This window comes from Chrysochloris asiatica, unplaced genomic scaffold (assembly GCF_000296735.1).
Source record: "Chrysochloris asiatica unplaced genomic scaffold, ChrAsi1.0 scaffold00084, whole genome shotgun sequence".
NCBI classification, from domain to species: Eukaryota; Metazoa; Chordata; class Mammalia; order Afrosoricida; family Chrysochloridae; genus Chrysochloris; species Chrysochloris asiatica.
In genome coordinates this window covers 3555588-3569596 of record NW_006408602.1, presented here as the reverse complement: position 1 = coordinate 3569596, position 14009 = coordinate 3555588, and the positions used below count along the sequence as shown (strand labels likewise).

General features: G+C 35.9%; 1 protein-coding gene across 1 annotated transcript in view; it reads right to left on the bottom strand.

The window, feature by feature from the left end:
* Positions 1-9699, bottom strand: part of ASCC3 (activating signal cointegrator 1 complex subunit 3) — a 476917-nt gene extending 467218 nt beyond the window's left edge. The window contains exons 1-2 of the mRNA XM_006865855.1: positions 9567-9699; positions 5846-5996 (exon numbers count right to left, since the gene is read on the bottom strand). Of these exons, the coding sequence (XP_006865917.1) occupies positions 5846-5996; positions 9567-9656 (241 nt within the window). The 5' untranslated portion in view covers positions 9657-9699. The remainder of the gene's footprint in view (positions 1-5845; positions 5997-9566) is intronic.
* Positions 9700-14009: the final 4310 nt, after the last annotated feature.

The window sequence follows — 14009 nt, the reverse complement described above, 5'->3', positions numbered from 1 at the left end:
TAACTTTGGTACATACACACAATGGAATACCACAAAATGTTGAAGAATAATGATTAATCTGTGAAGCATCTTACAACATGGTTGAAACTGAAGGACATTATACTGAGTGAAATTAGTCAATCACAAAAGGACAAACACTTTATGAGAACAATATTGCAGAAAGTTAAAAAAAAGTCTTCTTCATAAAAGAAATAATTTATGAAGGTTGAGGGGAGGGGAGGAAATTTATTCATAGGCTAGCGGGTAGACACATGTTAACATAGGTGACAGAGCAGTCAATATACAACAAGAGGGAGGTTAGCAAAGGAAAAATGAAGGTAGCAGGAGACACAGGGAGGAATGCAGTATATACAGTGAAGAGAGTTACATGCTGTTAACTGTTGGTACATGGAGGGGACTGAAACCATGTAGTAAAGCAAAGAGTATGGTTTGTTGAATGTAAAACTGATGTTCTGCTCAATAAACTTGCACTTAATTCACAATAAAAAGTTGGGTTTTTTTTTAAAGTTTTACTTAGAACATATAGAATATACTGACAAAGCTTCACTACTGATAAGATATAGGATAATATGATGGTGTTTATCCCTTATAATATATAGATAAACGAGGAGATAAGCATGACTACAATGAATATTGGGACATTTTAAGACAAAGGACCAAGGAAACTACTTTTAAAGTGGTTGATATTATATTCTGCTTTGAACTACGCTATACTACTATTCACAACTTCATTGATACATTAAGGATCTACTGCATCCTTCATACCTATGTTGGGCACTAGAATACAAAGAGGTTGAGATCCCTGTAGCATCAAGGAGTTAACAGCCAACCGTGAGGAGACAGGTAAACAACAAACAATGAGAAAAGCAGTCTAAACAGATATGGAAAAAATAGTTGTAGTTTTGTTGTTGTTGTTGTTAAGTGCCATCGAGTCGGTTCCGACCCATAGCGACCCTGTATAGGGTTTCCAAGGAGTAACTGGTGAACTTGAACCACCGATCTTGTAGTTCAAATGGCTTTGCAGTCTGGCGCATTAACCCACAGCGCCACAGTAGGACTCCATAGTTTAGTGTTGTAGTTGTAGTTTGTTGTTATGTTGTTGTTATGTGCCATGGAGTCGGTTCTGACTCATAGTGACCCTGCACAGGGTTTCCGAGGCTGTTAATCTTTATGGGAGCAGAACACCTCATCTTTCTCTAGCGGAGCAGCTGATAGTTTCGAACTGCTGACCTTGCGGTTCGCAGCCCAATTCATACTTGTAGTTTAGTGGTATCAAAAAGGATTCACAATGACATGAATAAAGCCTAAGCTATTTCTTCCCAGGTAAGAAACAGTTTACCAGGTTTAACATGAAAGATAAAGAGGAAAAATAAAATGTGCTATTCTGGAAATTAAAAGTTGCACATACTAGAGTAAAGGCTTCATGACATAGGATGGCAGAAGAGATGAAAACATGAACTGTGTCAATTCTTAAAGGAGCTTTCATCATGCAGTATCCTAAGAAATTTGGTATAACCTGTAATTGGGAAGCTTTGCCTTTAACAAACATCAGTCTTTACAGTGTGGAAGTTACATAAGAGAGGAAATCTAAAAGGGTATATTATGTAATAGTTCAGGCAAGAGACAATAAAAATCAGAATTAGGACAATAGGAAATATGTAAAGGGAATAAATTTAAGAACAGCTGAAAAGTAGACTTGACAGAACATGACTTTTTAGTGGAAGAATATGAAAGGTAAGAAGGCCCTAGGATTTTTATCACGTTTTGATTTCAAAACTTTGGTTCTAAGCCTACTCTTTGAAGAATCCAATTAACCTCCAAGGCCCTTAATCTTTATTTACAAAACGAAGGAATTGGGCAAGATGCTCTCTGATGTCCCCTGAAGCTTAAAGCATGTAAAACTCTGGTTAATCAGAATACACAATTTAAACAAGTGCCTCATATTACTTCATTATACTCATCTAGACTCATTATTGAAACTTAAGTGATGTTCATTTTTTTTTTAGTTCTCGAATGTGGCACTATGGGTTAATGCACTGGACTGCGAGATCAGTTTGAACCACAAGGTCAGTGGTTCAACCTCACCAGCTGCTCCTCAGAAACCATATTGCTATGAGTTAGAATCAACTCAACTCTATGGCACTTAACAACAACAGTGTTACCTTGTCCTGCTGTGGTGCCTTCTGATACGCAAGGAACAGTAAGGTCAGTTTGAACTGCAAAATTGGTGGCTAAAACCCACCAGACATTTCTAGGAGATCCTAAGTAGGGTCACTATGAGTCAGAATTAACCCAATGGCACTTAACAACAACATTACCTTCTGGGATCCTGGTGTGGTGCTGCAGGGTAAGCACTTGTCTGCCAACCACAGGGTTGGCAGTTCAAATCACCAACTGCTCCTTGGAAACTCTATTCAGAGTCACTATAAGCAGAAACGGACTAGATACCACTTAACAACAACAATTCTACATTTTAAATACAATTACATCAAAATAGACTGTGTGATGCTGTAGACTGTATGATAAACACTGAACAGCTAACTATAAGTCAGTGATTCAAACTACCAGCCAGCCACTCCTTGAAAATCCTATACAAGATCTCTGAGTCAGAATTGGCTCAACAGCACTTAGCAACAAGAGATGTAAGAGAAAGCACAGACATCATTCCCACAAAACTAATCTTTTCAAAGTTGCTAGTTTTATCTGTATTTCCAGTGTCAGTAAATTCATTTAGAAATAATTGATAACTACAATACAACTATAAATTTCACTCAAAAGTAACAAATAAATTGTTGCTGTTAAGTGCCATTGAGTCAGTTCCGTCTCAGTGATCCTGTATAAGCTTTCCGAATAGCAGCTGGTGGATTTGAACTGTCAACCTTGTGACTCGCAGCCCAGTTCTGATCCTACAGCAGATTAGCAAAATCTCAAAATGTCTATAAAACTGATGATTTGCCAAAGTCCAACACCAAGATTTCACCTGTCACTAGAATTACTCTTTTGAGGTGTTTATCTAAAAACAAGCAATCCCTGAAACGTATTACACTTAATGACTGGCATTTAAAGCAATGGCTCCTGATTTGTAGCCAGAGATAGCTGGGGATGGATGTAATTTAAAAGGTAACTTACTTTTAAAATTCTTAATCTCCAATGTTATTTACATAAGGAAAAATCTAGCCATGGTACTAAATAAACTAGTTTTTACTATGGTATGCGAGCATTTTAATAATGGAACTGAGAAAGAAGTAAACATGCTGTATATACTTGGTAAAGTACATGGGAGCTTCAGTTAATGGGAAAATTCTATTATTTTAATTCTTTTTTTTCACAAGTTTTTCAAAGCCCTCTTCAAATAGACATTGAGTCCCAAAAAGGTCAAGGTGACATCAGTAGGCCACCATTTTTGCATTTTGACTACTTTCCAATGAATTTTATTGCCTCTATATTCCTGAAATATACAGTGTGATTATATACCAAATGCCATCACAAATCTCATTAATCGTGCTCTATGAGGGGGCTAAAAGTTTATGGAAAAACTATCATCTTTCAATTCGGTTTTACCACCAATTGTTTGAAGTCTCCTCACATATGACTGTACTTTTAGAACTTAAAACAATGATGACATTAAATACAATATATTACACACCAAGATAATGAAATAAGTTTTCTTAAAAGTCAAAATATTTCTCAAAAATTTAATATTTGATCATCATAACTAAGAATTCTTCAAATCTATTATTAGCTATAACAGAAATAAATGTATAGGGAACAAAATTGCCAATCAAGAAATAAGATATGATAAAACACGGATCTAAATTTTCTACCAAGTAATCACCTACGGAAACATTTTCATTTACTTACCCAGTAAATGTTTATTTCTAAATTCATTGCTTTTCAGTCAATTCTAACTTATACGGACTCTGTGTGGACAGAGTACAACTATTCCATATGGTTTCTGAGGATGTTAAATTTATGCAGTACATGTGCGTCTTTCTCCAACTGAGCTGCTGGTAGGCTCAAACCACCAACCTTTTGATTAACAATTGAGCATTTCAACCATTACATCACCAGGACTCCTGAAATCTTTCTTAAGACCCCTCCCATAAAGATTCACACCTCAGAAACCCTATACAGGATCACTGAGTCAGAACCAACTCCGTGGCACATACCCACAAACTACCACAAAATATGTCAAGCACTTGTGTGGCACTATGAACCACAAAATCAGTGGTTCAAATTCACCATCCTCTCCTCAGAAACCTTATACAGGGTCACTATGAGTCAGAATTGACTTGAAGGCACTTAACAACAACAGCTTTAAATATTGAGAATGGTGTGCTGAAAAAGAAAAGTAAGATCTCCACTTCCATGAAATTCACATTCTAGAAGCAGAACACAGACAGTAAATACACAAGCAAAGTTGTTGTTTAAGTGGTATCAAATCACTTCTGACTCACAGCAACCCTGTCTAGGGTTTTCAGAGAGCAGCTGGAGGGTTTGAACTGACAATCTTATGGTTCACAGTCCAGTGCGGATACTATAGCATCACACTAGGAGTCCTAAACAAACATAAATATCAGATAATACAAACTGCTATGGATACAATGGCACAGAGGACCATAAGATAAAGAGTTGACTGCATGACATCTTGGGTTTAGATGGTCAGTGAAGGCTTCACTGAGAAAATAATTTTTTAGCTGAGTTCCAAAGGATAAGAAAGTATCTATCACACTAAGATAAGGACCTAATAATTCCTAGCAGAGGAAGCAACATGTGCCAAACTTGAAAATAAAACCATTTTGGTTTGAAAACTTGACAGAAGTCCACAGCACCTGAAAGATAATTGATGAAGCAGAGAATGATACAAGGTAAGAGAAAATGGTAAAAAGCCGATCACAAAGGGGCAGAGTGTGAGTGTAGATTTTATCTAAGCACAAACATGCTGAAACAAGACAATTTAGATCTATTGTAGCTTTAAGTATGTTTTTTAGCTATCAGTGTCTGGAAGGATATGAAGAATGTCAAGGCACAAATTCAGGTGTTTTACCAATTGTTTTGATTTGTTTACAATTTTAGGAAAGTAATCTTAAATATTCACTCATTTACTGATATCTAGTTGATTCCAACTTATAGTAACCCTGTATAGAGTTTCCGAGACAGAATAGCTGGCTGGTGGATTTGAACTGCAGATCTATGGTTTTCCTACAATGCTTTTCCTACAATGTTACCAGAGCTCCTTAGATAAGTATACAGTATTCAATTCTCAAATTATAATTTCCTTGAAATACAGTCAATGAGAATATTATGGTACTATAGTGGAAAAGAGTCTAAGTTCATTTCAATTGCTGTGGTAGGTGGGCATCTGTAAGGAAGAGACTGAATTACAGCCTTTTAAGGTTCCTTCAAGTTACACTGAATGCACCCTTTCTTTATTTCAATCATGTCAGTTGCTTTCAAATCCCAGAATTCCTATATCTCCCTCATGGTGACTGTACTATAACTGTTAGTTTACTTCTGCTTCTCCCACTGTATCAGAAGTTCCCTGATAGATAAAATTGTTTTTAATAATGATGCTGTGTAGGCAGAGTAGAACTATTCTGCTTAAAACTTAGCCTTTCACTATATAACTTAGAAGGACCTATTTTTGAATTTTATTACTGTGTTGTAAAGTGCAATCAAGTCGGTTCTGACTCATAGTGACCCTATACAGGGTTTTCAAGAAGTGGCTGATTAAGTTTGAACCACTGACTACGTAATTCAAATCAAACTTATGGTCCAGTGAATATCCTACAGTGCCACTTAATATTTCTTTACAAAAACAACAAATAAAAACAAAAAAACATACCTATTTGTTTTGAAGCCTGTAACAGATCTTTTAAGTCTTCATTTACACTTTGTACTTCATTCTTATCCAGATTTTCATTCAAAAATTTTACTATCTTCTTCCACGTCAGGCCCAACTCTAAATTTTTTTCATGAAGTATGGATCGCTTCATCTGAAAAAGATTGCATAATATAGAAAATCACAGGTTAATGGTTTCTCAGATCCACTACTTAACACATATATATCTCACACTACACTACACAAGGTGGCACTATCCATAAGAATTCAAAAGGCAAAAAAAGAAAAAAAATAAATAAAAAATCTTCAATCCAACATTCACTCCCAAATTTTCAGCTCCCAGGAGTTTTATTTAAAGGTAATTCAACTGAGTCACTTGTTTAAAAAATATGTTTCTTTTTAATAGTTTTAATCTCAATGTATACTCATTTTGAGATAAACATTACACAGAAAAATAAAAAGCAAAAAGTCCAACATCCACGTAACAATTGGTAACATCCCACACACCTTTCTGGAGTTTTTTTTGACTACTTGTTTTCAAAATAACTCAGATCATATTACACTTTAGAGCTCTACATCAAGTGTTCTTTTTTTAAAAAAAAACAACTGTTTAAAGGAAATTAGATTCCTGTGACGGAGTCAATACACTGAAGTCAGCATTGCTTCCATAATAATATTTCTAAAACAAATTAACCATACAGGAATTTCTTAACATCTACAAATCTTTCTATTCTCAAAAACTGAACCTAAAATGCATTAACAGCATTATTTCATTCCCTTGGCCTTCATCCATAGATGAGACTTCTATGGATCAAGTAGAAAACTGTAATTTTACTCTTGAGTGTACTGATGACATTGCATAATTCACCATTACTTTTCTGCATCACTTTTCACATTTTAAATCGGGCTAATTTAATCTGTGTATAGGAGGAAAATGGACGAAGAAGATAGAGATGAAGTAAGACTGGCAATGAGTGGAAATGTTAAAAGTGTTACAATGGGGGCACATCAAAATTCATCTAATTCTTCCCTTTTGTATCTGTTGTACATTTCTCAAGATAAAAAGTTAAATTACAGCAAAATAAGCTAATTTATATTTGCCACTTTCCTTCCCTGGAAAAAGTGTTTAAAAGACTACAAAACATGAAATGACATAAAATATTCATGCACTTCAAATTTTTAAATCTTCTGTACTATGTATAACATAGCTTGTGAAAAGCCCTTTGAAGAGGTGGAAATGATTCAAAATGGCAAAATTATTTAACGATACAGGTGCTCTGGTAGCGTAGTGGTTACGAATTGGGCAGTGAGCTGCAAAGGTCAGCAGTTCGAAACTACCAGCAGTTCCGCGGGAGAAAGATGAGGTGGTCTGCTCCCATAAAGATTTACAGCCTTGGGAACCCTGTGTAGGGTCGCTATGAGTCGGAATCGACTCCACGGCACATAACAACAACATACAGAATATGGAGTGTGCCAGTGGAGGGTAAGCACTGGAACACATGGTCAGTTTCAACTTCAGGTCACTGGTTCAAACTCACCAGTCGCTCCTTGGAAACCCTGTGAATCGAAACTGACTTGACAACACTTAACAACAATAACACAGAGAACATATCCTTATTTTAATAACTGTGGAAAATGAAAACCATCTATCATCATAAAGAAGGTTAACCGCATCTCTATTCTAATACAATTGCTTTATCTGCTTCATATGTATAGTTCATATAGCTTCAGCCTATGAAAACATTCACAATGTAAGGGTCAGGTTTCGAAAACTTATCCTTCCTTGTGAATAGTTCAATTATTATTTGTCTTTAAATTTCTCCATAACATGAATTCAGCTATTAAAAATTTAATTTTATCATTTTAGCAATGTAAACATCATTTTTTTAAATGTCAAAAATCCTTTAAAATGATGTGTCTTGTGTCTTTTGAATTAGCAAATATACAAACTGAAAAACTATATTCAAGAATAAACTACAGATTTAAAAAAATAAGTTCTTCATAGTAATGAAAATAGCCTCACATTTGCCAATTGATCAGAAAACACACATCCAAGTTATTTCTGTCTCTCCTCTAATTATGTTATAACCACATTATCCAGAAATTTCTGGAAGTCTTACACTCAGTAACTTTATTTTTTCTATAATAGAGTTAGTATATAACTATTAATCATTTTCTACCTTTATAAGACTGATATAAGCATACCTATCAGAACTAGATCAAATTATGTGCCCGAATTTGTTGTTCAGATAGTCATTAATTCTATGTAGCACCCACACTAAAGACATTCCATGAAATGCCAAATCTCTTATTTCATAGTGACAGCCATTGTGCCCTGGTGGGACATAAGTACATGAGGAAGCTTTAAAACTTCATGGAAAAAGTCCATTAACTTTTCATTTAGTTTTTCCACTAACTTTCTTTAAGATCCCTTGTATTTATAGCAGAGTCCTGCTATGGCACTGTAGGGTAAGCTCTGGACCACAAGGTCAGAGTGAACTTTTGAACTGAAAAGTCAACAGTTCAAATCTACCAGCTGCTCCTCAGACATCTTACATAGAGTAACTATGAGTGGGGAATGATTCAATAGCACTTAACCACTTATTTATAGTAGGAGTCAAATTAGTATTATCTCTGGTAGTATAGTGGTTACGAATTGGGCTGTTAATCTCACAGTCAGCAGTTCAAAACTACCAGCTTTTCCGTGGGAGAAAGATGAGGCTTTCTGTTCCCATAAAGATTTACAGCCTCGGGAATCTTGTATAGGGTCGCTATGAGTCGGAACTGACTCCATGGCACATAACCACAACGAGGTTGACTCATGAGCAGAAATGTTTTCCATACCTTAATTAAGACTAAAGCAGTCTTTACTTTTATGAGTCAAAACAGAGTCTATAGTTCATGTAAACTTTTGTTTCTTATGAAACTTATTTCTCACATTTAAAAATAACAGTATTTTTAAATCTTTAATGCCTTTTTATCAGTAGCCAATTATAAAACCCCTTAAGTCTAGATTAATATTCATATTAATATTTTCAGTGTTATTTACAGAAATACTGTTTCTATGCTTTTGATAAGAAAGTCAGCACAAACTTGAAACTTTGTCAGAGGATCCAGAAGGAAATTATTAGATCAAATTTACAAAATTAAGTACAGCAGAGACTTTAGCAACAACAACAGAGTATTAATAATCATTATCAGAGTCCTGGTGTGGTTTTGTGGACTAATGCACTGGACTGCAGTCAGTCTGGACCATAAGGTCGGCAGTTCAAGCTTACCAGTCACTCCTGGGAAATGCTATACAGGGTTGCTACAGGTTAGAAACGACTCAATAGCACTTAACAACAGCAGCAACATCATAGTTTTGATCACTGTCTTTAACAATACAGCCATGGATACTTAAGTTAAGCAGTCAAGTTGTTGTTGTTAAATACTGTCTAGTAAGTTCTAACTCATAGAGATTCATATAAGGTTTTCAAGGAGTGTCTCATGGGTTTGAACCACCAACCTTGCAGTTCAAACTGACCTTTAGATCCAATGTATTATCCTGCAGTGCCAAACCAGGACTCCAAGCATTGAATTAACATCAATATGTCCATTCCCCCTCTTAATCTAACACCAAATTAAAAAGGATTTCCATTTTAAGTATACAGAACCAAAGAAAAGAATGTCAAATATTTGTCCATACTCTGGGCTTATAATGGTTTTCACCTGAAAAATTTACCTTTAAGTCACCTACTTCTTCATTATAATTATCCTGTTTGGTGACATTTGAAAAGGAGCGCAAGGCTCCTGTGAGACGAGGAAAAGCCATCTATTCTGCAACCAGTGATCCATACAATGAGAAACCTGAAACTGAAACAAAACAAGATGATATTTATCTGTTTGGGGGGGGGGGGAGAGAGAGAAGGAAGGAAGTAATCAAACAATAAATTAACCTGTACAAGACAAAAAATTAATTAGTTAAAAATTGCTACGAGTGCTAAAAAATTATCCTGACACATTTAATACCTGTGAAGCATTTTTTTGTTTTGTTGTTTTATAATCCATCTGCTCTGGTTACGAAAAGAAACAGAAACAAACATAAAGTAACTGTTTCTACAGTTCTCCTATAATTTTCCCTCATAATGAGTTCTATAGATTCCTAAGTATAGACTATTATTATCAGTAATACTGAGTAGTGGAAGCCCACTGTTGCTCCATTTTTGTTTTATGCTCATGAATCTCATTTCATATAACTTTCCCCAGTGCTATCAAAGTCCTACTCCTCCTTTTCTTCAAGTAGCAAACTTGTTTCCACTTAAGAGCAAGTTTACTGTAGTGATTTTTTCTGCTTGGAATACTCAGATCTCCAGGACATTCATTTAGTAGACTCCTTCACAAGTAGCCTTTCCTGACCACCCAATTTAAGACAGGGTAACTTCACAATCACATTGCTCCCAAACAACAAGGTGGTTGTTGTTGTTAAGTGCCATCAAGTTGGTTCCAACTCCTGTTGGTCCTATTTAGGGTTGCAAGGAGTGGCTGGTGGATTTAAATGTCCAACCTTGCAGTTAGCAATTCAATGCTTATCCTATAGCACCATACCAGGACTCCAAACACCAGATCTGTTGCTGTTGCTGTTCAATGCCGTCAAGTCAGTTCCAACTCATAGTAACCCTGCATAGGGTTTCCAAGGATCAAGCTAGTGGGTCTGAACTGCCAACCTTGCAGTTGAAACCGACCTTGTGGTTCAAACAACAGATTAGATACGACTAAATAGTGGAGCAGTGACCTGGACTAGAGATCTAAAAATAAGAATAATAGCTCACTATGTTATCAAAGATCAATAAAGGATAGATTAGGCAGGAAAAACAGAAGTTAGTCCAAGTATATCAATAAGCAAATGCATTAAACTTATCAACTCAAAAGACTGACAGAACATGAACAAATGGAATTGAAAAAGATAAATATGAGAATATCAACAAAATTAAAAACCTTGTTCTTTGACAAGATTCATAAAATAGATAAACCTCTAACAAGACTAACAGGGATATGTGTGTGGGGAGGGGGTGGGGGGACGGACCCAAATAAATAACACCAGAAAAAAAAATAGAGGAGTCCTCACTACTATAATCCATGGACACTAAAAGATAACAAAGGACTATTTTGATCAACTCTGTACCCTAAATTTGATAGCTTAGATTAAATCAGGCAATTCCTTAAAAGACATGTTGTTGTTGTTATGTGCCGTGGAGTCGGTTCTGACTCACAGCAACCCTGTACAGGGTTTCCAAGGCTGTAAATCTTTACAGGAGCACAAAGTCCCCTCTTTCTCCTGCGGAACAGCTGGGAGTTTCCAACTGCTGAACCAGGGGTTTGCAGCCCGATTCGTAACCACTACGCTATCAGAGCTCCTTTTATCAAAATTTGCATAAGGAGAAATATGAAAAAAGTTCATAGAAAATTTTCATTATCTTTTAAGTTCTTTTTTCCATAACTTTTAAAAGTCCAGAAACATATATATATATACTGAATAAAACTACAGCCATTAAAGACACTAAATCAACAATTAACTTTCCCAAACTGAAAACACCAGGCATAGACAGTTTCACTGGTAAATTGTATCAAACACTTAAGGCAGAAATGATAACCAATTCTCTACAAAGTCTTCCCTAAAAGAGAAGTGAGAACGCTGACTTATTCTATAAGGCCAGCATTGCCCTAATACCAAAACTAAGCAAAGAAATAACAAGAAAAGAAAAATATAAACCAATATGTCTCACAATTATAAAATCCATCCCCAAAATTATTAGCAAATCAAATGCAACAACATATGTTGTTGTTAGGTGCCATCAAGTCAATTCTGACTCAAAACAACCCTTAGCACAACAGAACAAAACAATGCCCAGTCCTCACAATTGTTTTTGTTTGAGGTCATTGTTGTGGCCACTGTGTCAACTCATCATTTGGGGGTCTTCCTCTTTTTCATTGACCTTCGACTTTCCCAAGCATAATGTCCTTCTCTGGGGACTGGTCCCTCTTGTCAATACGTACAAATTAATGAGATGAAGTCTTGCCACCATCGCTTCTATGGGGCATTCTGGCTATACTTCTTCCAACACAATTTGTTTGTTTTTCTGGCAGTGTACAGTACTTTCAATATTCATTAACACCATAATTCAAATGAACGGACTCTTCCACAGTCTTTCTTATTCTTGTCCAACTTTTACATGCATATGAGGCAACTGAAAATACCATGACTTGGATCAGTCGTACCTTAGTCCTCAAAGTGACATCTTTGTTCTCTAACTTCAGAGGTCTTTTGCAGCAGTTTTGCCTAATCCAATATACCATTTGATTTCTAGAATGCTACTTCCATGAGTACTAATTGTGGATCCAAGCAAATTGAAGTCTTTGACAACTTCAATCTTTTCTCCATTTATGATGTTATATATTGGTCCAGTTGTAAGGATTTTGGTTTTCTTTATTTTAAGAGGTAATCCATACTGAAAGTTAGAGTCTTTCATCTTCATCAGTAAGTATTTCAAGTCCTCTTCCCTTTCTGTAAGCGAGATTGTATCATCTGCACATCCCAAACTGTTAATGAGTCTTTCCCCAATACTGATGCCACGTTCTTCTTCACATAAACCAGCTTCTCAGATGATTTGCTCAGCATATAAACTGAACAAGTCTGATGAAAAGAAACAACCCTTGTGAACATCTTTCCTGCTTTTGAACCACTGGGTACCCCCCACCCATGTTCTGTTCTAACAACGGCTTTTTGGTCCAGGTACAGTTTCCTCATGAGTACGATTAAGTGTTCTGGAATACTCATACTTCGCAATGTTGTCCATAGCTTGTCAAGATCCACACAGTCTAATGCATTTTCATAATCAATAAAGCACAACTAAACATCTTTCTGATAGTCTATATTTTCAACCAAGACCTATCTGACATCAGCAATAATATTCCTCGTTCCTCTTCTGAATCCAGCTTGAATTTCTGGCAGCTCCCTATCAAAGTACAGCTGCAATCATTTTCAAATTATCTTCTGCAAAATTTATTTGCATATGATTGATATTCACGATATTATTTAATGATTTCTGCACTTCATTGGGTCACCTTTCTTTGGAATGGGCACAAATGTGGATCTCTTTCAATTGGTTGGGCAAGTAGCTGTCTTCCAAATTTCTTGACATAGACAAGTGAGCACACCTCCACTGCTACATCAGCTTGCTAAAACATTGAAATTTGTAATACATAAATTCCTGGAACCTTGTTTTTTGCCACTGCCTTCAGTGCTATTTTGACATCTTTCATCAATACCAAAGAAATTGAAAAAAATAAGAGAATATCAACAAAACCAAAAACATTATTCTCTGAAAAGATTAATTAATCTCATAAAGTCTTGATCCTACGCTATCTCAAGAATTGCTATCAGAATTGCTATCAAGTGAACCGACTAAACATGGATCAACGATTTTTGGTACAGTGACTTTGTGTATTTCTTCCTTCTTCTTTTAATTTTTCCAGTGTTACTCAATATTTTGCACATAGAATCCTTCAATATTGCAACCCAAGGATTGAATTTTTTTCTTCAGTTCTTTTAGCTGGAGAAATAGTGAGTGTGCCTACCCTTTTGATTTAAACTCCAGGTCTTTGCACATTTCATTCCAACATCTGATTTCTGTCTTCTCAAGCTGGCCTTGGAAATTTTCTGTTCCTGTCTTGCAGTGGCTCATTTCTTCAAGTCACTCGTGTTCTCTACACGCAAGAGCAAGTTCCAGATTCTCTTCTGACACTCACTTTAGTATTTTCTTTTTTGCCTGCCTTTTTAATGAGATTTTGCCTTCTTCATGAATGATGTTCTTGATGCCATCCCACAACTCTTGTGGTTTTCAGTCATTATTGTCTAATGCATCAGATGTGTTCTTGTACTAAAGGTTAGATTTCAGCATTACTGGACTTGTTTTAATTTTCTTCAGCTTCAGACTAACCTTGCCTGTGAGAGCAACTGATGGCCTGTTCCACAATTGCCCCCTTGATTTGTTTTAGCTTATGATATTAAGCTTCTTCATTATCTTTTGCCACCGATATAGCCAATTTGATTGCTGTGCATTACATAAGGTGAGATCCAGTACTTGTGTGTTGTTGATAAAAAGGTATTCACAATGAGTAAGTCATT